This window comes from Scylla paramamosain, chromosome 26 (assembly GCF_035594125.1).
Source record: "Scylla paramamosain isolate STU-SP2022 chromosome 26, ASM3559412v1, whole genome shotgun sequence".
NCBI lineage: Eukaryota > Metazoa > Arthropoda > Malacostraca > Decapoda > Portunidae > Scylla > Scylla paramamosain.
The window spans coordinates 9,452,501-9,480,000 of NC_087176.1; the positions used below are offsets into that span (position 1 = coordinate 9,452,501).

Sequence of the window (27,500 nt, forward strand, 5' to 3'; positions counted from 1 at the left end):
CTTTTAAAGCCCTCAGCTATGCAATGTTTGTTTACATCTGTCAGCTGTCCATGTGCTGTTTGTTTACATGTGTTAGCTACCCACGTGCTGTTTGTTTACGTGTATCACCTGTCCACGTGTTATTGTTTACGTGTATCATCTGTCCACGTGTTATTGTTTACGTGTCATAGCTCGCCACGTGGTCCTGTTTACATGTATCAGCTGATCACGCCGTCACATTTACCGACCTGAGGACAAGATGAATTATTGTGTCGGGGAAAAAAAGAGTAACATTCCCCGACAGACCCGACACGCACAGTTACGCTCAATATCGAACAGGCTGACCCACAGGCAATCCCAATGGAGAATCAATATAGTGAGACTAGTAGTGAAAAATAGAGAAGAAAAAATGTGATCTACTCATATCAAATTGGTACTGAATTATGGCAGAAACTTTTATTTATAGATGATAATGATGGTAATGATGAAAATGATAGAAATGGTTGTGTTTATGTTTATATTCTATGGAAAAGATCAATCATGTATTTTTCAATTTTTTTTTCTCTCTCTCTTTTCTTATCACGAGAATTTTTTACTGACGCACAAATCTTTGAAGACTTTTGCCTCATCGCTAGCTCGAAATAACTACTACCATTGCTACTACTACTACTACTACTACTACTACTACTACTACTACTACTACTACTACTGCTGCTGCTGCTGCTGCTGCTGCTGCTATTATACTATCATCACTGTTGCAAATAGTACTGCTTCTGCCACTGCCACTACTACTACTACTACTACTACTACTACTACAACTGCCATCACTGCCTCTTCATCACAACCACCATTACCACAATCCGATTTACAGTTTATCATTGCCAGCACCTTCCTAACTACCATCATCACCACCATCACAATTGCATCATCATCACGCAGCTATTCTTCACTGCCACTGCATCACCATCACCGCTACCATCACCACAGTTATGTATATTGTCATCACCACCGACACCACCATCACCGCTACAACATCACCACCCATATTCATTATCAGCACCATCTCCAGTAGTAGAAGTAGTAGTAGTAGCAGTAGTAGTAGTAGTAGTAATAATAGTAGTAGTAGTAGTAATAATAGTAGTAGTAGTAGTAGTAGTAGTAGTAGTAGTAGTAATAGTAGTAGTGGTGAGTGTTGTGGTGATAGTGGTGGTGGCAGTGGTGAATCACAATCATAGATATTAATTACAATCTTATCACCACCACCACCACCGCCGCCGCCATTACCACCACACTAACAACGAAGGTCTGGTATCCCTTTCTACCTAAACTGTTTGTCACTTAACAGAAAAGGTTAGTATTAAGTGGCTCTGAAGTGCAACAGTAGCAGTAGCAGCAGTAGCAGTAGTAGTAGTAGTAGTAGTGATGGTAAAAAAAACTACCTTCTTCGCGCAATCCTCATTCATTAACTTACTCATTACATTCACTCATTGATGCACCCAATCACCTCCACTCACTCACCCTTGAAAACAAAGAGAAAAGTATCGTCACAATAACAAGTGATTAACTGAGACGCCCACGCATTTAATGAAAGTACCTTCACCTATTTCATTTCCACCGATTTGACGTAAGCAGACTTAATTATCTCAGGTATGGGAAGAATTCATTATCTTTCAGTCACTTCGCCTAAAATAACAGTAGTCCATAATTGTTCGTTTTCTATTCCTTATTGCTTCGTGTGGGAAAGTCAGCAATACTTTTTTTTTTTTAAGGGTTGGGTGGATGATTTTTTGGGTACACGTTCCATTTTCTGTATCTTTCTCCACACGAGTGTTCATCGATCGCTTGGCACGGGGCGGCCTGACCTCACCTGACCTCCCCCGCTGCGGCAAGGTGCTGACCATGCGTCGTATTTACGGGATGTTTTACAATCAAAAGCTGACAAATTTATACGACAAACAAAAACATAGAAATGACAATAATAATAAAAAGTGCTTGGATATTTTGGTGTTTTCTTGTTTTCCGCTTAAGGTTGTGCTTTTGTTGCTAAGTTTTATCACGTGTATGTGTGTGTGTGTGTGTGTGTGTGTGTGTGTGTGTGTGTATGCACTCAGCCAGGTGGTGCCAGTCTCTCTGCCAACTGTCTTCCACTCATCCCACACGTCCCTTTACCAACACCACCACCACAAGTCACACCAACAAAGAAGAGGAGTCATGGTTGCGAGGGAACGGTGGAGCGGGGGAGACGTGGGGAGACGCTGTAGCAGCACCCTGTGGGTGGTGGACGCAGGTGGCGCAGCGCCCAGGCCTGCAGCGGGTGCTGGCGGGGCTCAGCGGGCGGTGCAGTGGAGCGCCGCCACCTGCTGATAACACACACTGTTTTTGGCCAGATAAGCCTTTTTACTATCAGCCGAGAGCTTCCACTGCCAGTGTCCCTCCGCGTGTGCCAACCGCTAGCCGTGCCGCACCCTTCAGGCTCTGCCACTGTTATCCTTCGTTTGTCTGCCCCTCCCACCTCGTCCCGCTCCGGCCGGAGGCTCTCCTACCGCCCGTGTTGGAACTACAGTCTGCTAGGCACCGTGCCCTGGGGCGCGCCAGCATGGCGGCCCTACCCACCCCTGCGTCTCCACCCGTCAGAACTGGTTCCCTCACTACAGGTCCCACCGCCGTGACTTCTGCCCCCCAGGTCGTAATGTGACCCCTCCTCCTCTACGACTGTGACCCATTACTGGTACTTGAGTGGTTAAGTTGGTGCTGAGGTGAAGTGATCCTAGACAAGTGACCCGTAAGTGTGGTGACCCAGAGTGGCCTAGAGTGGCCCGAAGGTCCATCGGACGAGTGGTGACAGCCGGCCACCGATAGCACGATAAGTGGTACCGACCTGATTAAGTGTCGCGGCGCAGAGACAGTGGCACAGGGGGTGACGGCCCCGGTGGGGCACCTGAATGGAGGACGCGCCCCCCGCCGCCTGTCAGGGCCTGGACACATGGGGATTGATGCGAGGCGCGTCACGCTCTGCTCCGGCGGGAGTGTCTCCGCCCTCCTCGGCCTGCTGCTCCTGGCGGCGGCGGCCACCTCCCAGGCGGCCGCCATCCGTGGCACAGAGTCCCCGGCCACTATCCAGGACCCACCGCGGCCTGGCACCACCCCGAGCAGTGTGCACCACGCGGCCCTCAACATCTCGGCGAAGCCAACACCCGTAAGCAGAAACGGCGTGTCCTTCCGCGAGCTGTGCAACACCAAGGTAAGGTGGGCGCCGCCGCCCCATCACGTGGACCATGACCTGGATCCCCTGCACAAGTACTTGCCGCCGGCGTGGTCCACTCCTGCTGCGAGTGAGGCCGAGACGCCCGCCACGCGGGTGGGGTCGTCGCTGCCCGAGGGATGCCACGACGTGGGCCGCGTGGGCCACAAGACGCTGCGGTGCACGGGCACCAACCTGACGCAGATCCCGGACCTGTCGCTGGAGCGCAACGTGGACTCGCTGGTGTTCCTGGAGACAGGCATCCAGGTGGTGAGTGACGTGCGCCACCTGCCGCGCTCCGTGCGTGACCTCACCTTCTCCCACGGCCCCCTCGTCACCTTCAACGGCCTCAGGTTTTACCAGATCTCCGGCCTGGACTCACTCACGCTGGAACACAACACACTCAGCACCTGGAGCTTCGTCACCGCCTTCTACTCCCCCGACGCGCCCAAGAACGCCACCATCCGAACCCTGCACCTACAGAACAACCTCATTACCTACCCGGTGAGTGGCGCCCCGCACCAAGACACCCCTGCATCACCCCCCCCCCCATTGTCCTCCTGACCCTTCGCCATTCACCACCTCCCGTGGCCTCCTCTCTGTTCTCTCCACACTATCCTGTACAGCAACCATCTGTTTTCCCTTCGTCATTTCCTTATTCCCATCCTCTCCATGTATTCCTTTCATTCTTGTCCATTCCTATTAATTTCTTTCAGTCCACACTCCTCAGCCCTCGTATCTCTTGTTCCCTTTACTTCCTTTATCCATATAGCTCCATCTTTTAAAACTTTCATGGCCCTCTGGTCAGCTCTTGTCCCTTCCTCTCTCCTCTCACACAAGAACATGAGTAAGGAGGTTGCAAAAGGCGTGCTGGATTACTCGAGGCAGCTCCTGGATATCACTGACTCACCATCTGTCATCGCTGAATTAATTTAACCTCCTCTTTAAGTCTTCTATTGTCTTTGCACTCATTACAAACTCGCTCTGTTTATTACATTCCTCTGCTGCCATGTTTGTGAACCTTTTTTTTTTCCCCACCTCCTTCGTAAATCCGAATTTCTTCACTTTCTAATAATTTGTACGAGAGCTTTATTAATATCCCCTTTATTGAGACCCTTCACCCACTTATACACTTCTATTAGATCTCCAAGTATCCTTCGTCTTTCTGAAGAGTATAGTAGATTCAGACGTCACAATCTTTCTCCGTAAGCTCTAAATTCCTTGTTTCATTTCCGTCCCCCATCTCTCTCTCTCTCTCTCTCTCTCTCTCTCTCTCTCTCTCTCTCTCTCTCATCACCGCCCCGCTCGTCGTGTTGCAGCCTGAGCCAATAGGAAGTAACGAGTCTGTGCTGCCCCTGCTGGAGACACTCGTGATGAGCAACAACCCGATGTGTAACCTGCCCGGCAACTTGTTCCTGCCACTCTGGGCCAGCAAACTCACCACACTACTCCTCAGAAACTGTTCCCTCTCCCAGTTCTGTGAGTCAACCAGTCACTCACTCAGGCAGTTAGCTATTTAGTTAGTTAGTTAGTTAGTTAATTAGTTTGTATGTCAATCTGCGTACTTCTTGGATAGACGTTCAGTAAGTCAACTAATCCGTCAGTCAGTTAGTTGGTTAATTGGTCAGTCAATCAATCAGTCAGTCAAACAGATAGTCAGTTAGTTAGTTAGGTATTAGATTAGTTAGTCCAGCAGTCAATGTGTCAGCACTTCAGTCAGTTAATCAGTCATCCAGGCAGTCAGTCGGTCAGTCAGCAGATGAAAAAACCTAATTAGCTAGGACTTAAATATAAACACCATCTAGTCATGCAGTCACACAGTCAGTCATGGAGCCACACAGTCATGCAATCACAATCATGCAATCACAATCATGCAATCACAATCATGCAATCACAATCATGCAATCACAGTCATACACCCACACAGTCATACACTCACACAGTCATACACCCACACAGTCATACACTCACACAGTCATACACCCACACAGTCATACACTCACACAGCCATACACCCACACAGTCATATACCCACACAGTCATACACCCACACAGTCACGAGTCAGTCAGTCATCCGGTCCCTCCCTCCTCCCACAGACGGGTCGCCACTGGAGCCGGTGTCTGGCATACAAGTGCTGGACCTGAGCAACAACCCAGGCCTGTCTAACGAGGAGCTGTACGAGCTGTTTGGGCCGCTGAGCGAGGGGCGCCTCAGGGAGCTGTACCTGGCTAACAACAATTACGTCATCGTTCCTACTGAGGCCCTGAAAGTGGTAGGTCATGAAAGGGTTACTGTCAATATGTTTGCTTCCATTTCTATTTTTTTTTTTTATTGAATCGCATTTTTTCATACTTGAGAGGATAAAATAAAAAAAAAAAAAGCTAAGAATAAAAGTAAATAAAAAGGGAAATACATTATGTAAAAGGGTTATTGGCCAAAGGCAACAAAAAGGAGTGGTAGATGAATGGAACGGACTCAGTAATCAAGTTGTTAGTGCTAAGACATTAGGGAGCTTTAAGAGAAGATTAGACGGGTTTATGGATGGGGATGATAGGTGGAAATAGGTAGGTATATTTCATACAGGGACTGCCACGTGTAAGCCTGGTGATTTCTTGCAGCTTTCCATATATATATATATATATATATATATATATATATATATATATATATATATATATATATATATATATATATATATATATATATATATATATATATATATATATATATATATATATATAAAAGGCGTATGCAGTTAATTTAATCTTGGCTAAGCTACACAAGAACATTTTTTTTTCAGAGATTAGTATAAAAAAATAAATAAATAAATAAGTCGATTAAAAGTTGCACACAATGTAAATATTGACTGGCAGTGAAAGGGTTAACATAGAAGGAAAAACCACCCTTACTTACACGCTACGATTTCCAGGCAAAGCTCTTCTGGGTCTTGGTTGTTTAATTACCATACGAGTTAGTAATGGGTAATGAACGCAAGCTTTGGGCAATGACAAAGGATGTGAAGGGGCAGTGACGTATACAGGATGGCAGGACAGTGATAGATGGGCAGTGATTATTGGAAGAGAGAGAGAGAAAAAAAAAAAAGAGTATTAATGAAAAATAAACGAAGGGGATACTAATATGAATGTAGTGAAGGGCATTTAGGGCATCAGTGGCAGTAACAAAAGGGTAACTGGATGAGACAAGGGAAGTACACAGGTGGTAATGAGATGGGAGGGGACTAAGGGCAGGCATATAATGCATGAGGTACAGATATCAAGACTTCTAGGCATCAGTGACGGTAACAAACGCGCAAATGGTATAAATAAGGGATACAAAAGTGGTAATGAGCTATAAGACTTGAAATAGCTGTGAGACCTAAGGGGTATTGACTCTAACAGCGATACACAACACTGCACCAAATAAACAATGCAAGGAATCTTTAAAAGCATCGATAAGAAAAAGGGAATTAGAAAATATATGTTACGATTCCTAGCCAGTGTGATGTTTGGTAGTGCCTGCAGAAGAACAAAGGTCAGAGTGGTTAGCGAATACAGATAGGCCAAGTAGCATTGAAAGGATTAAGTGGATACTGTATGTGGTAATGAGCCGTAAGATGAGGAGGGACAGATGTGATGAGTGCTCGTGGTGTTCCTACAGGTAAGTGGCGGCCTGGAAAAGCTGGATCTTCACGGGGCAGCCTTCCAGTGCCTCGACAACACCTCCTTCCCACTCCTGCCGCGCCTCAAGGATCTTAACCTCATGTACTGTCGCATTGCAGCGGTGAGTAGGATATCCACGTGAAGGAATCTAACCTTACCTAAGCTAAGCTAACCTGACCTAACCTAACCTAACCTAAACTAACTTAACATGAAGGAATCTAACCTAATCCAAGCCAACCTAACCTAAGCTAACCTAACCCAACCTAACCTAAACTAACTTAACATAAAGGAATCTAACCTAATCCAAGCTAACCTAACCTAACCCAATCTAACCTAACCTAATCTAATCTAAGCTAACCTAACCTAATCTAAACTAACTTAACCTAACCTAACCTAACCGAATCTAAACTAACCTAACCTAACCTAACCTAATCTAAGCTAACCTAACCACTCTAGCCAAAAGTGACCTATAACCTAACCTAATCTAACCACTTGAAAGAACATTAATATAACTAAAAATTACCTAAATTCCAAACTAACGTAGACTAACCCACCCATCTGAAAGGACATTACTTTAACCAAATGACTTAACTATTTGAAAAAGCAATAATCTCACCAAAAGTTACCTAACCTAACCTAACCGCTTGAAAGAACACTAATCTAGCCAAGTGACCTAGCCTAACCAGACCTAGCCTAACTGCTTGAAAGAACACTTATCTAACCAAGTGACCTAGCCTAACCTACCCTAGCCTAATTACGTGAAAGGAAAATACTCTAACCAAAAAATTACCTAGCCTAACCTAATATTACCTAACCTAACCTAACATTACCTAGCCTAACTTAACCTAACCTAACATTACCTAACCTAACCTAACATAACCTAACCTAACCTAAGATTACCTAACCTAACCTAACCTATCCTTACCTAACCTAACATTACCTAACCTAATCTTACCTAACCTAACCTAGCTTGAAAGAACACTAATTTCTAACCAAATCTAGCCTAATTACGTGAAAGGAAATTACTCTAACCAAAAAATTACCTAGTCTAACCTAACCACTTGAAAGAACATTAATTTAATCAGAGGTAATTTAACCCAATATAATCTAACTGCGTGAAAGGAAATTAATCTAACCAAAAGTGACCTGACCTAGTATAATCTAACCTAACTTACTCACATGAAGAAATGCCAACTTAACCTATAACTTTAGCATTACCTCTTTAAAGTTTAGTTCACCTTCATACTCAACACAACACAACATTTGCCAACATAATATCGGCCTTTTTGCTATAAAACATATAATTTCTAACAAGGTTACTAATAATATTTCCTTTTACTTCGCCTTCCCCCTCTTCCTACTCTTTCTTTATGGTCTTTACCTCCTCCTTTTCCTCCTTCTCCCGTTCTTCATCGCCTCTTTTTTCTTCATCGCCTCTTTTTTTTTTTTTTTTTTTGTTCATTCTTCTCTTCCCGTTCCTTCTTCATCTTTTTTTCCTCTACCTGCTCTTTCTTATCTTTTGCCTCGTCTTTTTCCTCCTCCTCCTCCTCCTCCTCCTCCTCCTCCTCCTCCTCCTCCTCCTCCTCCTCCTCCTCCTCCTCCTCCTCCTCCTCCTCCTCCTCTCTCTCTCTCTCTCTCTCTCTCTCTCTCTCTCTCTCTCTCTCTCTCTCTCTCTCTCTCTCTCTCTCCTCCACAGATACGTCCACATTCCTTCGAGGTCTTCCCGGTCCTCGAGGTTCTCCATCTGGACGGCAACGCTCTCATCACTATCCCGACAGAGGTGCTGCTACCCACGCTCAAGGTACACCACTGACACACACACACACACACACACACACACACACACACACACACACACACAGGCAGGAGAGAAACAAAGGATAGTAGCCAACACTCGTAATCGAAGTCAGGTCCCATTAGCATTGCGTATTGGCTCAAACCACCTCCAAGTATTCAGTCTTGCATCCTTTTCACTGGTAATCTTGGGAACTCCCTGCCTGCCTGTCGCCGCGAGGCAGGCCACTTGCTGTTGTTGTCTCAAAGCAGGACACGGCCAAACGCACTTACTACAGAGAAATATTGAATTGTTCGTCTGAAAGCTTAAAGAAATCAGGAGAAAGGCGCCGGGTTGGGAATCCGGTCTGGGAATCGCTCCAGGGACATAAGAACATAAGAAATAAGAGAAGTTGCAGGACGCCATGAAGCTTCCACATGACAGTCCCTGTATGAAATGTATACCTACGTAATTCCACCAATCATCCTCATCCATGAATTTATCTTATCTTATTTTGAAGCTCCCTAATGACGCAGCATTGACAACGTTACCGAATCTATTTCAGTCATCTACCACTCTATTTGAGAACCACTTCCTACCCAACTCTTTAAAATCTAACTTTATCAAGCTTGAGCCCATTATTTCTTGTCCTATGCTGATTACTGACCCTGAGAATTTTGCTTGCCACCGTTCCATCAGATTCCTTCTTAATGTACGCCTTTCTAAGGAGTGTAAATTTAAAAGCTTCACTCCCCTTTTCGTGAGGAATTTTTTTATCGCTTGTATCTTTTTAGTCATTCTCCTTTGTACTGATTCTAACAAGCCCGCTGTGTGAAAGTCCATCACGATAAGTTGGAGTTGTGGCGTTCATGGTTAGTTCATTACAATAACACGTCATCGCGTTAACACTGAACCACTGCACCTTCAGAAGTGTGGGTTCCCTTTCACTACAAGACTTTTTGAGCTGTAACTTTACCATTATTATCATTATCATCATCATCATTATCATTATCATTATTATTATTATTATTTCATTAGCGAGCGGAGTGGTTTAAATATGTATTTCAAAGCTCTTAGTAACAATACAATACAAAAAAAAAAGAAAAAAACTAATACACAACTTTTGTATAATAGTTCTTGGGCAGCTCGTATAGTCTAGCCAAGATGACCATCCTCCTCTCTCTCTCTCTCTCTCTCTCTCTCTCTCTCTCTCTCTCTCTCTCTCTCTCTCTCTCTCTCTCTCTCTCTCTCTCTCTCTCTCTCAGGTGTTGACAATGAATGACAACCCGAGGAGCACCGGTGACGAGGACGTGGCCGCCTTCAGTATGGACTACGTGGACTTCAGGAACATGGAGCAGCTCACCAACGTCACTTTCAAAGGGGTAAGAGAGAGAGAGAGAGAGAGAGAGAGAGAGAGAGAGAGAGAGAGAGAGAGAGAGAGAGAGAGAGATGGGGGGGAGTTGGTGATATATTGCATTGAACTATTCCATTTCTTATGTGTGTGTGTGTGTGTGTGTGTGTGTGTGTGTGTGTGTGTGTGTGTGTGTGTGTGTGTGTGTGTTCTATTACTGCCATTCAAGAACAAAGCAAACAACACTAAGCCACAATAACTGGTCTACCGCACACAGTTATCAGTTAAGCAGATGTCGCCACTTTTGCAACCCCTCCCAAGAACACACAAACAAAGATAACAAGCGTTGGGTAGTTAAGTAGTGGACCACCTTCAATTTTTCCAACTTCCCTAAGTGTGTAGCAATCAATTTTAATACTTTGGCTGATAAATAATGGAAATAATGACAGTTTGGGATTTCTTACTTAATGATCAACATCTGTGCCGTATTTTCTGTGACTCCAAAGCTTCCTCGTAGTATTAATCACTATGAAACAAAAATTACAATGCCCAATAGAATTTTAATAAACTTTTTTTTTCTGTAAGCACTGGAATATTTGAATACTTGAACCGTCTTAAACATTTCCTCATCTTATCTACACTTGTTATAACAGCTCTAGTGGAAATGATTAGGGTGTTATCATGATTATTCAAATAGTTCGACAAGCATACTGCACCAACACTGAGGAATGCACCCATGGTAACCCAGCTAGTAATATAGTCTTAAAAAAATAAATAAATAAATAAAATAATAGTCTTAAAAAAAATAAAGAAAATAAAATGGGCGCAGATCTCTCTCTCTCTCTCTCTCTCTCTTGTGCCGCGATGACAACGCTCCAACGGGGTTTGCTTACACAGTTCTCATAATCTCGAAGGGTTTCAGAACCAGGCCCTCGATTGCTGAGTGGTGTGTTTCAAATTTGTATTCGAAACTTCAAGCAAATCCTAATATGAACCCTTTGACTGTTATTTACTACGTCTCTCCTTAATTTACTAATCACTCTGAGATATCTTTACTTGTTTTAATGCCACCGTCAGTCTTTAAACTAGGTAGAAATTGCAAAATCTATTCTTTTTAATCTCCTTCTTTCTTGTAGATGTTTATAAAGATTTCCTGCATTACTTCTGGTGTTAAATGTTTTGTATCGCAGTGAAATTAGGCTTGAGGAAAAGGTATTACAGTGAAATGGTTAATATTCAGTGGTTAAGTTAGTTTATATTCATTCCTTGGCCCAAAATATTGATGAAATATAACAAAAGCATCTAAATACGAAAGAAATTAAAGTAGGCAAGGGAAGTTTAACCTACACTGCGAGAGTTTAGACAGTGAGAAAGTTTAGGTTAAAATAAAGAAGTTTGGAAATTTTTGATAAGTAAGTTTAGATAAGAATAGTTAAGAAAAGAAGGAAGTAAAGAAATATGAACAAAGCTTTCCATATTAAAAGAATAGATAAATAAATAAACCGTATAAATTCCAACATATAGGCAGAAAATATACAATAAAAAAATAATTATATGAAAGGTACGCACAGATTCCCACAAATAAATTACCGAACAAAGCACACAGCATGAATTCCTGCAAACAATAACATAAATCATCACCAAAGCATATCTGACGCCATAATATATCCAAAAACTTAATATGAAAGTTTAATCGAAGCTTGACCTGTCACTGAAAATAATAATAATAATAATAATAATAATAATAATAATAATAATAATAATAATAATAATAATAATCTTGCGTGACCTGTTGTGGCCTGTTTTGACCTGCAATAATGAGATAAAATGCTATATTTTACCTTGACCAGCTTCTGAATAATTCCCGGAAATTAACCGCACCTGTCCTCTTGCCCACTGACACGTAATTGTTCTTGTATATTCAGTAAGTCACGAAATATAAATCACAATAAACTCAACACTCTTCACTCGTTGCTGTCAACACCAACTGGCGCGATGATTCCTTTCTGGGCGGGAATTTGCCAAGCTATCATTTGAATTATGTTATATAGGCTTCAATTACTATAAATACAGGCTGAGTTTAATTTACTGATAGACTCGAATTACTAGTAACTAGGAACATTTGAATAATTTTGATATTGATAAATGTGTTAGGATATGAGTTAGATTACTACATAGGCTTTAAATTGTGCTAAATTGTGCTAGGCTATAAATTTAATTGTGCTAGGCGGGCTTGAATTGTTATATATTAAGGTTGAATATAACTTACGGACAAAGAAGCTTTAATTACTAGGCAAACAGATCTGAATAATTTTGATATATATAAATGTGTCAGGATACGAATAATTTTATTACAAAGTTTACGTTAACTATTTCCCTGTGTGCAGGTCCCCCTCGGCTACGTGGAGAAACAGAACTTCAATGACCTGCGCGGCCTGCTTGACCTAAGACTGACCTCGTGCAAGATTAAATATATCGAGGCTTTCAGCTTCGTGTGAGTGATTACATCATTATTTTGCATAATGACACCCACGTTGGATTGTGTCATCCTCAGTGTTATAATGATCACACATCAGTACCTCCCATATATCACGTTTTATTTTTATTTTTTTTCTTAGTTATCTCAATTAAGTCCATGTTTGATTTTGAATACCAAATAAGTGTAATGAATGGTGCAGGGCAGTGTGTGTATTACTAAGTGTGTATGTGTGTGTGTGTTCCCTATGCAGGAATCTGACGCTGCTACAGCGCCTCTACATCAATAACAACCATCTGGAGGTGTTGCTCAACGACACCTTCGCAGGACTCGTCTCACTCATCCACCTCGACCTCTCTGACAATAAGATAACCTTCCGGTCCAGCTTCGATATCTCACTGTCACGTGGGATGCCTGCCCCCACTGGTGGAAAGGTGTCGCGCGCCCTGGCACTGGTCGACCTGCCCATGGCGTTGGCATCGTGGATACAGAGTGGCAGCGGGGAGCGCAGTTTCCACACAGGAAGGGACACAGCCGTGAGGAAGCCAAGCTCACAACAACCGTCTCTTCCCTTCGAGGGCCTAACGGCACTGCGGCACCTCGACTTATCCAACAACGGAATCCGTTACCTAACGGCGAGCCATTGGAGGGACCTGCAGCAGCTGGTGAGGCTGACGCTGATGAACAACAACGTGCAAGAGTGGTATTACCACGTGTTCTACAACCTGAGCCACCTCAGCGAGCTGGTGTTGTCGTACAACTCTCTGAGCCTGATCACGGAGGCAATGTTGGAGGACTTCTCGCTGGACAGCCTGACGGTGGTGGATCTGAAGCACAACGCCTTCCAGTGCGACTGCTCCCTCGCCAAATTGAATGGCAGCATCAACACATCCATCTTCCTGGACTTCTCCTCATACAGCTGCTCGCAGGAAGGCCACGACTTGTCTTTTGAAGAATTTACATCCACCGCTGTCTGCCCGTCACACGCCCAGAACGAGAACGTGGTGGACGATTCCGCAACAGGCAAGACAGAAATTATTCTCATCTCAGTCTCCTTACTGCTTTCTGTCATCACCTCAGTCACCCTGTACCGCAAGCGATGGTGAGTATCCCTGCTCCCTACACGCATGCATACCTGTTAATTGTAAACTGTGAAGTCGTGACAGCTGTGAATGAAGATGTAATGAATCAATTCGAAAAACTGCCCTTTGAGAGGTGATAATTAACACGTGTTTGCACAGGTACTTGCGTTACTTGGTGTACAAAGTGAAAATGAAGACTGACCAGCACAAGGAGGACGCCGACCACTACCTGTACGACATCTTTGTCTGCTACTCCCAGGCGGACCGCCAGTGGGTGTTCGAGCACCTGGTTGCCAGACTGGAGGACGGGGGCAGGTGCGGCCAGGATTTATGGGAGAAAGGGAGGGCGATCATTGGGGAAGGATACAATACTTTGAGATCATACAAGTAGACAATGGCGGAGTGCGGGAAGCAACAATGTGCATGAGTATTGTGTGTTGCAGGTACCGCGTGTGTGTGCACGAGCGGGACTTCACGGTGGGCCAGGAGATAACAGAGAACATCATCAACTCAATAGATCGCTCCAGGAAGGTAATCAATAAATTTTAAAATTAAACTTTTCAGTTATTAATAGTTGTCATTCATTATAACGTATAGTATTCCGTTCATGATCTGAATCATTCTCTCGCCTATCACGGACAGCAGAGGAACAGCCCAGTAAGCATGTGGTGTGTTGCAGGTGTTGGTGGTGCTTTCGCCGGCCTTCGTAGACAGCAGTTGGTGCATGTTTGAGCTGCAGCTGGCCAGCCACAAGATCCTAGATGAACGAAGAAACAAGCTGATCCTGGTGCTCCTTGAGGCCCTATCGTCTCACCGCCAGCCCAAGAAACTGCGCTTCCTCCTCAAGAGCCGCACTTACCTGGCCTGGCACGCAGACCCCGAGGGTCAGCGGCTCTTCTGGGTGCGGCTGCAGCGAGCGGTGACCAAGCCCACGGCGAGTGAGATCCTTGAGTTCACCCACATGTAGCCGCAGCCAGGGACAGGTGCTCCTGGCGGCTCCACAAACCATGCTGTTGGTGTGCTCACTACCTCTTGGGGCCTAGTTGACAAGCGTTTTGCTGTTGTTTCTAGGAATTCCAAGCTTCGGCACACGTCCTTCAGGAGCAGTGGGGAGCTACACTTCCTCATCTAGTCTTATCTTCGGGGTTTTTAAAATTCAAGGTGCAAAGTAATGAATCTCAGTAGTTAGAGCACCGGGCCGTTGCCCAGCCGCGGCAGAACTGCGCAGGGTCGCCGCTCCACGCGGCCCATCACTCGACTACTGCGCCAGGCCTACACGTCATGCCAGGAATAACTTTCCTGAAATTATGTAACTCATAACTTAAATAACTGTGTGCTGATACATCGCCTGTCTCCATTCGTTTGTCGTGCCATGAGGCAGCCTTGTAGTTTGGCCTCATACCACGTACTGGTCTGGTATAAACCCAAGATACTGCTCAACATGGTGCCAGGACAGGGTCGGGGTGGCCAGCCTTCAGCCTCGCACTGCCATAAAACTGCTTTGTGTGTATACTCATTACTGGTGACTTAAGTTTGACCGGCAGCTGAGGAGGCAGAAGTAGCAGAAGCCTCCCCAGGCCACTGGACGCTGTCACTGATGCTAGCGGCGCTTCATGCAGTGGGTACTTTCCCGCACCATTCCCATCACTGGGGCGCCCAACCCTGAGCGTAACCCGGTAACTTTAGCTCCTTATAACTTGAAGCTATATTTAGTTCAACGTGGAGGTGACAGATCAGTGCCCGTATGGGCCGTGTTGAGCAACACGTCAATGTATGTTGTACACTGCCACCCTTGTGGGCAAGGCAACTAAGTTTTACCTGACAATACTTATATTACTTTATGCTAGGTGTATCTAATTAAAGATTTATTTGGGCATGAGGTTTTATTTTTGACGTCTCCTTTAATTCTTGAACAAAAACAATTACCTCAATTTTTTTCTTACCATATACAAAAACATATCTTCAATTTCTTTCACCTTGAATAAAAAACAGTCAACATCAATTACACCCTTTCAGCCTAATTAAACAGAATAACAGTTACGACTTTCAGCAGCAACATGCGCACAGTTGGCCTAGTCAGCCATCACACACTCACTTTTTGCAGGAACCTGAACACTATTGCCACAACCACAGTAAAATTTGTCTACTACCCTGTCAATGCCAAGGATGACCACAGTGTCTCAGGCTAATCCAGATAAAGAATTGAGGAATGTTGTTTTAAAAAGTAAAATTTTTCTTAATGCCTATCAAACTATCTTAAATAATATTTTTCTCTTTCTTTCATACAAATACACAATGTCATCAGGAATGAAACAAAATTACATAACAGATGAATAAAAATTAGTCATTTTTTCTCTTCAAAATTTATTACAAACATTCAAGTTCCAAGATAATTCCTTATTCTTGTCTTTTTCAGTCTTGACACCAGTGAATAATGGAGACTGTACACTAAATCCTCATGTTTTAAGATGATACCAATGAAATGATAACTGTTCTACCAACCATCCAATACTAATAATGTTATGGCAAAGGTAAGAACACAAGAATACATGAACCACTGATTACAACAAAGGACAAGATACCACACGTGTCACTTTTGGAGGCAAGAATCATCATACACTATAAACCTGATTCTAGACCACATCATTATTATTTTATTTAGCCATAGAGGAAAATATGAGCACTAAACAATATGGTGATGAGACGTTGCTCAACTTAAAAGAAACATGTCCCAGCACTGCTAACTTTGCATGGCTGACCATAATTGGTGAATGCAAACAAACATCTCCTCTAAGTGTGATCAGCTTTTGGTTTTCTGGATTCCAACCTCCAAAGCTTGGCCCATTGTTGTACTCATGATGTAACACAATCTACATGTCAAAAAGCAAGTAGTGATACATATGATGATAGCATGTACTAGTACTTGTACTAATACAAAGTAGTAGTAGTAATAGTTGAATATAGTTCACACACAAAATATTTCATAAAATTAATAATAATAATAGCTATATAAAGACAAGCTTTATAGCAAAATCCAGTGGGATCTGAACTGTGTGTTGTGCTGAGTCTTGTCTCAGCCTCCATCAGGAAGTCAAGAGGAGGAAGGCCACTGGGGGAACCCTGCCCCCAGCCCAACACGGGAAAATCAGGGTGTGGATGGCAGTTGGTGATAAATGGGTAATTCCTCACCAACTTGACACCCACAACCTGACCTACTTCTTGAGGGGTTGGAATGGGGGATCATGGTGAATTGCGAGTCCTGCCAATGGCCTCCCTCCTTTCGGCTCCCTGAGGGCCTGAGATGAGTCCCACCACCATACAAATTCATTATCACACCAAATTGTGCAGTGAATAACAACAATAATAATAATAATAATAATAATAATAATAATAATAATAATAATAATAATAATAATAATAATAATAATAATAATAATAATTACCATTAAGATCATAATGAATACACATCACCTTCACATCAACTCCCTCTCACACCAACACATAATCACTTTACAACAACATACTGCTGTTGCTCCACCTCTTGCAGTAGTAGAAAAACTATGAGGGGTGATATAACATAAGTAAGCCAAGAAGAAACATGTGAAGTTAACATAATATTAACTAAACCTTGTTTGAATTAATAAGCATAGGTGGCTGTGGAGGAAGAAGCCAAGGGGAGGCTCATTCTGCATCAGAAAATTAAAAGAAAAATCATATGACATCAAATAAGTTAATGTGAAACAAATGTACAGATGTTTCCAAGATTGTTGATTTCATGACTGAATCTGGGCATTCTATATATATATATATATATATATATATATATATATATATATATATATATATATATATATATATATATATATATATATATATATATATATATATATATATATATATATATATATATATATATATATATATATATATATATATATATATATATATATATATATATATAAAAAAAAAAAAAAAAAAAAAAAAAAAAAAAAACTGTAAATCCGTGTGTATCAAAATATATACAAAATACATCAAATACTACACATGGATATGATTTCCCTGATCATTTTGAAAAATCTCAATGTAGTTTCAGAACATCCAGACAAAACTATAGAAGAAAATAGAAATATATGTATCCAGTATAAAATTTAATACAGAAGAGGCAGCCCAGTATTTGATCAAGCACATGCATCAACTAATAAATAATGGACTGCATCACGCCTTCTAGAATAACACAGGATCAACATGTCACCCCATGAGCCCTGGGCCATGGGCGGTGCCTCGGCTCCCCCGGCCACTGTAGTGTTGCTCATGTCCCCCACAGATGCCCACCAGCCTCACTACTCCCCTTACAGTCACAGTCAGAAATCAGTGAACATACCACACTCACTTCCATTGGGTTCAGTACTTTCTCTAAATCTTTAGTCCTAATTTGCTGACCTCATAACAAATCTGTCTCAAATAGAAATTCTTTAATTTCCTGACACTCTTTTTACCAAACATTCAACAAGTTATTATCTGATCGGACAACTCCAGATTGAAGGAAAACACAAAGTACAATAAAAGTAAATGTAATAAGTTCATCACCTTCTGACCATGAATATTACCAGTGGGGGGGGGTAATGACTGGCCAAGCATAGCATTAGATATACATACAATCTAACCGTTCATGATTTCAGTGATTTTACATAGCAATTAGCAGACTGGGATTTACCAAGAGCCACAAATGAAAATTTCAGTGTAATATGATTGCAAAATAAAGACCTAAGCACATCTTGCTTCGCTATGTGAAGGCAATCAGGGCCAGTGAAAGATTATGTTTATGTCTTGTCAGAAGTCAGAGGCTCCTGGTGGAAACAGACCTGGTACTCCAATGAACTACACATTTAGTAGCAGGACTTTGACAACTTCTGTTTTGCTACAACTCATTCTAGTACATACTTGCCTGCACCAAACAAAACTCATCAGAATGGTCACATTGTATACATAGTTATAATCACATGTATTTGTAATAGTGTTAATGTAAACAAAGTATTATTGTGCAACACAAACTCCTGCTGTCCATGGTGACACATCACAGGGATTAGCATACAGTGTGCAACTTGTGGGTGGGGCCAACACACTGCACCCTCCCTCCTCTGGGTAGTGCTGTCAGCAGGACCTTTATGAAACACAAGTGTTGTGCTGTAGTGGCACTGTCAAATGGCCATCACATGCCACACCATTTATAGGTGATGTACAGCTCCAGATGCCACTGCACTTCAAGGCATTCTTGCCATTGGAAACTGCCCTATAGCCAAGAAAATGGCTACTTCTCAAGTGAAATAGACCTAGAAAATTGCTAATTGACAACTGGAAACAGGCATATACACCAGAAAGAGACTCCTCACCAACTGGAAACAGGCATTTAGCCCAGAAAGAGGCTCCTCGCCAACTGGAAACAGGCATTTAGTCCTGAAAGTGGCTCCTTGCCAACTGGAAACAGGCATTTAGCCCAGAAAGTGGCTCCTTGCCAACTGGAAACAGGCCTATAGCCCAGAAAGTGGCTCCTTGCCAACTGGAAACAGGCATTTAGCTCAGAAAGATGTTCCTCGCCAACTGGAAACAGGCATATAGCCCAGAAAGTGGCTCCTTGCCAACTGGAAACAGGCATTTAGCCCAGAAAGAGGCTCCTCACCAACTGAAAACAGGCATTTAGCCCAGAAAGTGGCTCCTTGCCAACTGGAAACAGGCATATAGACCAGAAAGAGGCTCCTCGCCAACTGGAAACAGGCATTTAGCCCGGAAAGAGGCTCCTCACCAACTGGAAACAGGCATTTAGCCCAGAAAGAGGCTCCTCACCAACTGGAAAGAGGCATATAGCCCAGAAAGTGGCTCCTTGCCAACTGGAAACCAGCCTATAGCCCAGAAAGTGGCTCCTTGCCAACTGGAAACAGGCCTATAGCCCAGAAAGTGGCTCCTTGCCAACTGGAAACAGGCATTTAACCCAGAGAGACTCCTCACCAACTGGAAACAGGCATACAGCCCAGGAAGTGGCTCCTTGCCAACTGGAAGCAGGCATATAGAGCAGAAAGTGGCTCCTTGCCAACTGGAAACAGGCATTTAGCCCAGAAAGAGGCTCCTCACCAACTGGAAACAGGCATTTAGCCCAGAAAGTGGCTCCTTGCCAACTGGAAACAGGCCTATAGCCCAGAAAGTGGCTCCTTGCCAACTGGAAACAGGCATTTAACCCAGAGAGAGAGAGACTCCTCACCAACTGGAAACAGGCATACAGCCCAGGAAGTGGCTCCTTGCCAACTGGAAGCAGGCATATAGAGCAGAAAGAGGCTCCTCGCCAACTGGAAACAGGCATTTAGCCCAGAAAGAGGCTCCTCGCCAACTGGAAACAGGCATTTAGCCCAGAAAGAGGCTCCTCGCCAACTGGAAACAGGCATTTAGCCCAGAAAGAGGCTCCTCACCAACTGGAAACAGGCATTTAGCCCAGAAAGAGGCTCCTCGCCAACTGGAAACAGGCATTTAGCCCAGAAAGAGGCTCCTCACCAACTGGAAACAGGCATTTAGCCCAGAAAGTGGCTCCTCACCAACTGGAAACAGGCATTTAGCCCAGAAAGAGGCTCCTCACCAACTGGAAACAGGCATTTAGCCCAGAAAGTGGCTCCTTGCCTACTGGAAACAGGCATTTAGCCCAGAAAGAGGCTCCTCACCAACTGGAAACAGGCATTTAGCCCAGAAAGAGGCTCCTCGCCAACTGGAAACAGGCATTTAGCCCAGAAAGTGGCTCCTCACCAACTGGAAACAGGCATTTAGCCCAGAAAGTGGCTCCTTGCCAACTGGAAACAGGCATTTAGCCCAGAAAGTGGCTCCTTGCCAACTGGAAACAGGCATATAGCCCAGAAAGTGGCTCCTTGCCAACTGGAAACAGGACTATAGCCCAGAAAGTGGCTCCTTGCCAACTGGAAACAGGCATATAGCCCAGAAAGTGGCTCCTTGCCAACTGGAAACAGGCATATAGCCCAGAAAGTGGCTCCTTACAGCCAGGTGATGGAGGCCTATAGCCTAGAAAGTGGCTCCTTATAGCCAAGTGAAGCAGGCCTATAGCCCAGAAAGTGGCTCCTGCAATCTTTCTGCAATGAAATACTGATCTTCATATCCACTACCTACAGGAAAAATTTCCTTACTTTAAATACTGGTTTTTGGGTGAACTGTCTGCCTCAGGTGCTGGTGTGTAGCAGCACTGGTGGCTCAGATATCTGCCTCAGGCACCAGTGTTGCCACCACATCCAGTCATGTGGCCTCAGCAGTGCTGTCAAAGATATATTATCAAAGAAAAGGTTCCCAACCATCCCTTTCTCACCCCCATACAATCAACATCCTTGCAATAACAGCCTCACCTCCAGCATGCACAGTACTTGTCTGCAGGTGGGGCTGTAGTTAGAAGTTCAATGCTATGGAAACAAAATGCACTTGACTAATGTATTAACCATGTAGGATATTTCTTCATCAGTGAACAACGGAACAGTGACAGGCTGAAGTGTAGCCCACCACCACCCCACCACAGGAAGCCCCACTACTCATGTGGCTAGGGATGACACACAAACACCACAGGTGGAACAGTGCACAACAGTGAATGGGGCTCCTGGGCTGGAAGACTCAGCCAGCTCCCCTCGCCCCTTCCAGGAGTTGTGGCCATTGGTGCCCCAAGTCTCGGCTGTGAGAGCAGGGACCCAGCAGGCACATCCTGAAGGTGAGGACAGTTGGCTTATGCTGCCAGAACAGGCACACCACTCACCACTATGTGCTGCTACACTTGTCCCTGGTGAGTCTGCTCCCTGGCCACAGGTGTGGTGAGGCAGCCCTGTAGTGCAGTGGTGGTGACACCACACCAAACCCTCTCACTGCTCCATCTCACATACCCAAAACACCCTGTATGGTTAGAATATCATGATGTGTATACATTTCACTGTTACATATAGTCCCTAACAGAACACACATTAGAAGGAAATACACTCTTACAGTACAACATCAACTCAAAGCAGGATGGGTCTGTGCCAGGCGGTATCAGCAGTGAAGACATCGGTCACTTAGTGATCATCAAAAGAATATTATCTTTGAATTTATAAGGAGTTGAACATAAGATTAGAATGACAGGTGAGAAGATCTAAACCTATTGTCATCTGTTTTTTACATTAAGTGTACACAAATGTGGAAGGGAGAGAAGCATGTGTGTATGTAGTGGGAGGGCTAAGAAGCACGAAACATGAAAACTCAAGCAATATGCTCAGTTGACATATACCAAGCTTTTCTTATGCCAGACATGTTTTTTTTATTATAATTAAGCCACGATGTCAGGTAATGAGGCATGACCCATCCGGTTCAAGTTCACGTTGTACTGACATCCCACAAAACCATTGCTATTATCTGTGGTCCCTCTTCATCTGGTTCTCCTAAGCTCTTAATTAGACCAAGGATAAAGCAGCAACTTTCCTTCATTGGTCTCCGATGAAGGGAAAAAGAAGGTAGTGATTAAGCCTCAAAATAATCACCTCTACGCCAGGCACTAAGACCTGGCCAGCTGACACGGCAGCCTCAAGGGCACCCAAATCTCTCGAATGCCAGCACCATGTGTTGCCCTTACATTGTAGCTCCCACTTTGTCTGCCTGGCCAGCCCTGGGTTATGGGCCATGGCACAACCACTTCATCACCAGCCATCTCCTGTAGCAGCAAGGGGTAGGGAGGGAGAGCAGGAAGTGGATATCAAGATCAGCCACTGCAGGGTCCTTGAACAGGGAGACCCCATGTATACTGCTGGTGCCTTACTTCACCAGGGTGTCCATGTGCCTCACAAAGCTTTTCAGGCGCTGCTTGTCCTGGAACAGGCCATGGAACAGGTTGAGGCGGCGCTGCAGGTTATTGTTCTGTTGCTGCAGTAACTGGCACTGCTGCCTCAATGACTGGACCTCCTTGTCCAGGCACTGTGGAGGCTGTGCAGGGCTGCTGGAATCTGTGAACCCAGCAATCCTGGCCGATTTCAGGACAGGCTGTGGTATGCTCTCTTCCCCCTCCTGTTCCTCTTCCCTGGAGCGTTTGGATTCACTGGGTGTGACTGCTACCTGCTGCTGGCTGGCTGCAGGCAGTGGACCAGGAGTGGTGGCCTGGGCCTCAGGCTCCACAGGCTGAGACTGGGCCTGGGGCTCTACAGGCTGGGACTGGGCCTGAGGCTCTACAGGCTGGGACTGGGCCTGAGGCTCTACAGGCTGGGACTGGGCTTGAGGCTCTACAGGCTGGGACTGGGCCTGGGGCCCTACAGGCTGAGATAGGGCCTGAGGCTTCACAGGCTGGGGCTGGGGCTGGGGCTGGGGCTCTACAGGCTTGGGCTGGGCCTGGAGCTGCTCCTTGCTGGACTTTGAGCTTGAGCCAGCTGAGTCCTGGAGCTGTGCAGGTTGAGGCTGGGCCCGGAGCAGGTGCTGCCTCACTGGGGCTGATGCTGCCACCAGTGAGGAAGCCCGAGAAAGGTCCCAGCACAATGCCTTGGCAGCCCGATCCTTAGTGGGAACACGCACAAAGGATCGGACTGGCTCACCCACCTCGTACGGGGCAACCATCAGGCCGGCTTGCTGCTTTTCACGGTGTGAGGAGCTGGGGACTGGAGTCCTACTGCAGGAATATTCTGCACTAGTGACAATCAGTTCCCACTGGGGTAGGAGGGTGGGGTGGCCTTCTGCCGTCACGATGCTGCACTCGCCCACAGATCTGTAAGGCAGGGGAAGTTATTGTACAGCATAGTGGAGGTGCTAGGGGCATGGAGTGGATGGCTGCCAGGTTGGTTCCACTGGGCATGTCAAATGAGTACTGACATTGATCGAGTGACTGGTTTATGTTCAGTAACTTTCTCTATTACATAAGTATCTGCATTTGTTTGATCATCATTGGCATTATTCTGCCAGACATGCAAGCATGTGCTGGCCTTCTCCTAATTCTCCCTGCCTTCAATGTTTTGTGTTTTAAATGACTGGCAATGGTGACAATGACTGACAAAACATTAATAAAAACCAAACATCATGCTCTAATGTGAGAACTTTAAGGTCCAGCATCTCAGCTGACAGCTCAGTGGGACCAACATGGCAGCCATTCACCCGCGAAATACAGCCGTCCACATCCTCTCTCCTCAGCAACTCCCTACCACCATCACCATGAACAGCTCCCTTTCTTCCACAAGGTGGGTGGAGGAGTCCCACTCTTCCCCTAAGTCTGCCCAGCTGAAGAAAGGGAACACTAAAGGGGGAAGACTGAGGCTGCTCCACTCTCCCTGTCTGAGAGGGAGCTGTGCATGGTGGTGGCACGTCCATCCTTCCTAAGCCCTTGTGGGAAGGAAACTTGCTACAGCCCAGCCACCTTGTGCACCAAACCATACTCAAGGCTTGATGTGCTATGTACTGTTTCAGGGAGTGAACTTTGCCATGTTAAATGGTATAGTGTGTTGCATTTTATACTGTTTGTACTGTGTTTCAGGCTGTGCAGAGTGCCATGTTTTAGGGTGTGTTGTACTTTGTGGTATCCAGCTTGCTGTGTTTTATGGTAGTGTTGTACTGAAGGGTAAGCTGTGTTTGCTAATGTGCAATGTAATGGTCAAAGGGTGGCTGAGTTATGGCAGGACTTCCCCTCCCCCAGTGGCTCAGTCACTGTAGGGTTGTGGCATCCATTTCAATATGCTTCTTTGCCCCTCCTGGGTACACACTGCTGCCCCCCCCCTCCCCCCATGTGTGCGTGCGTGCGTGCGTGTAACACAACACACTACCACCTAAGAACAAACCACACAGCATATTAGTTATATGCTGTGTGGATTATCTATGGATGAGCTGCAGTGGATATGATGTCATGCTGCACAGCATATACAGTACTGCCATCCAGATCTTGTAATTTAGATATTACTTAAAACTAAACATGGAAACTAAACTTGTGATAGCAAACATGAAAGCACATACAGAAACTAATGAGCTTGAGGTGAAGAAAATAAATATATTAAATAGAAAATAATTAATTTTAAAGATATGGTAGAATAAGTCAATAAACTTGTGTCAACATTGAAATAAAAATATTTCTGAAGCAAAAAGTTTCCTAAACACATGAATGACAATCATAGTGAACTGTGTCACAATGCAGTTTATCATGATATAAAATTCCAAAGGTTATTTCTTATTTATTTTCTTATAATTACTTTTTTCTATGCAATACACTGAAGATTTACTAAATATTAAATAGAATCAAGCTCCAGGAAAGCCTCTGCCAGGCCTCTCCATCAGCTGGTAATATTACAATAAATGACCCTCCTAACAGGCACTCTGGCATCATCAAACCCCACCAGAGATAACTCAAACAAGCAAATCCATTCAGTATTGTTTTCCATAGTGGAGTTCACAGGCTGTGGCAGCATTACGAGGGTTTCATCACACATGTGGTCCTTATGTACTGGAAAGTTTCTTCAGTAGTCTCTCATGCTACAGACATTTACACTAACCAGTTCACTGCGCAGGTGACACAGCCCACCTGCTGCCTGCGTCACTCATGAGCTTGCCACACGGAAACCAAAAAAGAGTTTTCGGAGTCACAACAATTTAAGCAAGAATCCAGAGTGTTGAAGGTTAGATCACAGCAAGGGCTCAAAGGCAGATCTACTCTCTGCTAACCTAAACTATCATACATTAGAGCTTGTAATGATGTGTATAGTAATTTCTTACAGTAGATCTTCTGGAAGAGGCCCTCAGGCATGTACATCCAGCTCAGAATTTTCAGCTGGATTCACGTGTATTGGTCGCAACAGCATTGTTTAATATAATTTCTTTGTATTGAATTTTAACTTTGTGATTTATAAAAAGAAAAGTCCTGATTACTCCAGGCTTTATCTAGATTAATTATGAACTTAACAACAGACTGACTCTATTATATACTGGGGTAGTCCATTCCAATTATTAACTACTCAATTACAGAAGGAATTCTTTCTCTTATGTAATGACAAAGCAATAAATATGAGGAACCCAAAGCACCCATAAGAATAGGTGTATTGACACCAACAATGACATACAGCACACTAATACCCTAAAGTGAGGTGAGAACTGCAGGAGGATAACATTGAAATAAAATTAGCATTTCCATCTGAAGGTTAGGCTTGGTTTAATGCAATTCTTTGATTTTACACCTGATCATGATTCTAAAAAGGCATATTTTAGGTATTATGGAAACAATCTTAGCTTACTAATTTCCCAATAATGACTGCCTATTTTTTTTTCTGGGCAAAAAAATATGATGCTTCTTAAAACCATGATTTATACAATGAAAGGATTAGCAACTGAACTAGTGAACTGAGTTAATCTAAATCTAACTTAGCCCCTGGAGGGAAAAGGTAATGTCATTTCAATATTATCTCATATTTTATCCAGAAAGCATTCAAAAATTAATATATTAAGTAATGTCAATAATCCCATTGCAGGAGGGATTATTGACATTACTTAATACACTCAGGCACACACTGCCAACACACACACCAATGTGAAGTTTAGTCATGCTTGTCTGACTCCTGATGCCCTTGAACCAGTACTGAAGGGTGGTCATACACACAGGACAGCCACTACTGAGCTTCCTAACACAGGTGCACAGGCCAAGCACACACCAGTATGTCATGTGTATTAGTTTCGACTCAACACCCTGAACAATTAATGCAGGGTAGTCATCCGTGCAAGGTAGCCATCCCAGTCTCCTACACTTTGGTTAGGTGGCTTCATTACACTCAGGTTTATTCACTTGGTCAGCCACCCTTAGCTCCCAGGTAAAAGAGATAGTATCCAGCTTCCTTACACTCAGGTTAAGTTAGTAGATTGCTTCCCCACACTCTGGTTCGGTAGCTTCCTCACACTTGTTAGGTTAAGTTAGGCAACCTCCCTACATTCAGGTTAGGTTAGGTAGCTTTCTTACTCAGGTTAGCCTCCCTATACTCAGACACACGAGCCCAGTAAACACCACAGTAAGTCCCATTATGTTAGTCTTGCCTCCTGACGCCCCGTATGCAACACTTGCCACAGTATCACCTACCCTTCCTTTCATGGCTTCCACAACACTAACTAAATGACTGTGTGATTTAGACTACTATCATTTATCAGATTACATCACATTGCTACAAAGCACACCAGAAAGAGAGAGAAAAAAAAAGGCAAAATGCATAAGCAATACTGAATTAGTTTTGGTAAAATAGGGTTGGCGTGTACCAAAAATTTACTCGTCCCAACAAACAAGCAAGCAAGCAAGCACACACACACAAAGTCATAGACCACATGACAATCAGGAAAGTTCTACAGTTGAGTCAACAGGATGCCAATATAATATAAACGCGTCCGATTCCACATATTGCCTCTGACATTAATTAATATCGCCACCCTTGTACACCCTGCTGCATTCCTCACCTTAATTAACTTTTCCCTAAAACTCGTATATAAATAGACTATAAAATGTAGAGAAAAAAAAAAAACTATAACAGCATGAAAGTATGGCGAAAAATATATTAATTTGCCTTTCGTTTATCAGCCTATCTATTCACACAACATACAAAGCAATGTACATACCTCAGACGGCTTGTAACACAACAAAATATTGCCACACAATGGATAAATGAAACACAATAATCACGTCAGAGGCAAAACACTGATGCAATAAGAACCACTATTACAGTCTTATCTTCTACCCTTTTTCAACCTTTTCTGGCTCTCTTTTCAAGATATACGGGTAGTATGAGACCTTTACTACACTCACAGGGTAGTTACAGCTGCTATAGATGATCCCTCGCCGAATGTGGCGGTTAACTGACGAGCGTTGCGATGACTCCCTCCTTCTTCTCCAGTTCGTCGGGTACTGGACAGGTCTGACTCTCCGACAGAGAAGTTTCCCAGCG

General features: G+C 43.9%; 4 protein-coding genes across 7 annotated transcripts in view; 2 read left to right on the forward strand and 2 right to left on the reverse strand.

Moving 5' to 3' along the window:
* Positions 1-1,978, forward strand: part of LOC135113703 (uncharacterized) — a 19,107-nt gene extending 17,129 nt beyond the window's left edge. For all 4 annotated transcript variants that reach the window (XM_064029214.1, XM_064029216.1, XM_064029215.1 and 1 more), the window contains one exon: positions 1-1,978. This exon is cut by the window's left edge and continues 591 nt beyond it. The gene's annotated coding sequence lies outside the window, so the exon portion shown is untranslated.
* The window catches only part of LOC135113704 (phosphatidylinositol 4,5-bisphosphate 5-phosphatase A-like), a 38,877-nt gene extending 26,647 nt beyond the window's left edge, over positions 1-12,230 (reverse strand). Inside the window, exon 1 of the mRNA XM_064029222.1 lies at positions 11,847-12,230. The gene's annotated coding sequence lies outside the window, so the exon portion shown is untranslated. The remainder of the gene's footprint in view (positions 1-11,846) is intronic.
* Positions 2,223-15,437, forward strand: LOC135113702 (toll-like receptor 13). Its single transcript, XM_064029212.1, has 11 exons — positions 2,223-3,724; positions 4,540-4,699; positions 5,318-5,493; positions 6,879-7,001; positions 8,577-8,681; positions 9,920-10,036; positions 12,393-12,499; positions 12,735-13,583; positions 13,723-13,878; positions 14,007-14,094; positions 14,243-15,437. The coding sequence occupies exons 1-11, from the start codon at positions 2,963-2,965 to the stop codon at positions 14,528-14,530; spliced, it is 2,931 nt and encodes a 976-aa protein (XP_063885282.1). The 5' UTR covers positions 2,223-2,962; the 3' UTR covers positions 14,531-15,437.
* Positions 15,428-27,500, reverse strand: part of LOC135113705 (probable serine/threonine-protein kinase samkC) — a 12,146-nt gene continuing 73 nt past the window's right edge. The window contains exons 1-2 of the mRNA XM_064029223.1: positions 27,362-27,500; positions 15,428-23,314 (exon numbers count right to left, since the gene is read on the reverse strand). The exon at positions 27,362-27,500 is cut by the window's right edge and continues 73 nt beyond it. Of these exons, the coding sequence (XP_063885293.1) occupies positions 22,378-23,166 (789 nt within the window). The 5' untranslated portion in view covers positions 23,167-23,314; positions 27,362-27,500 and the 3' untranslated portion in view covers positions 15,428-22,377. The remainder of the gene's footprint in view (positions 23,315-27,361) is intronic.

Coding starts and splice junctions, on each gene's coding strand:
- LOC135113702 (XM_064029212.1), top strand. CDS start 2,963: ATGGGGATTGATGCGAGGCGCGTCACGCTCTGCTCCGGCGGGAGTGTC. Junction 5,494..6,878: donor CTACTGAGGCCCTGAAAGTG/GTAGGTCATGAA, acceptor GTGTTCCTACAG/GTAAGTGGCGGCCTGGAAAA. Junction 10,037..12,392: donor CCAACGTCACTTTCAAAGGG/GTAAGAGAGAGA, acceptor CCCTGTGTGCAG/GTCCCCCTCGGCTACGTGGA.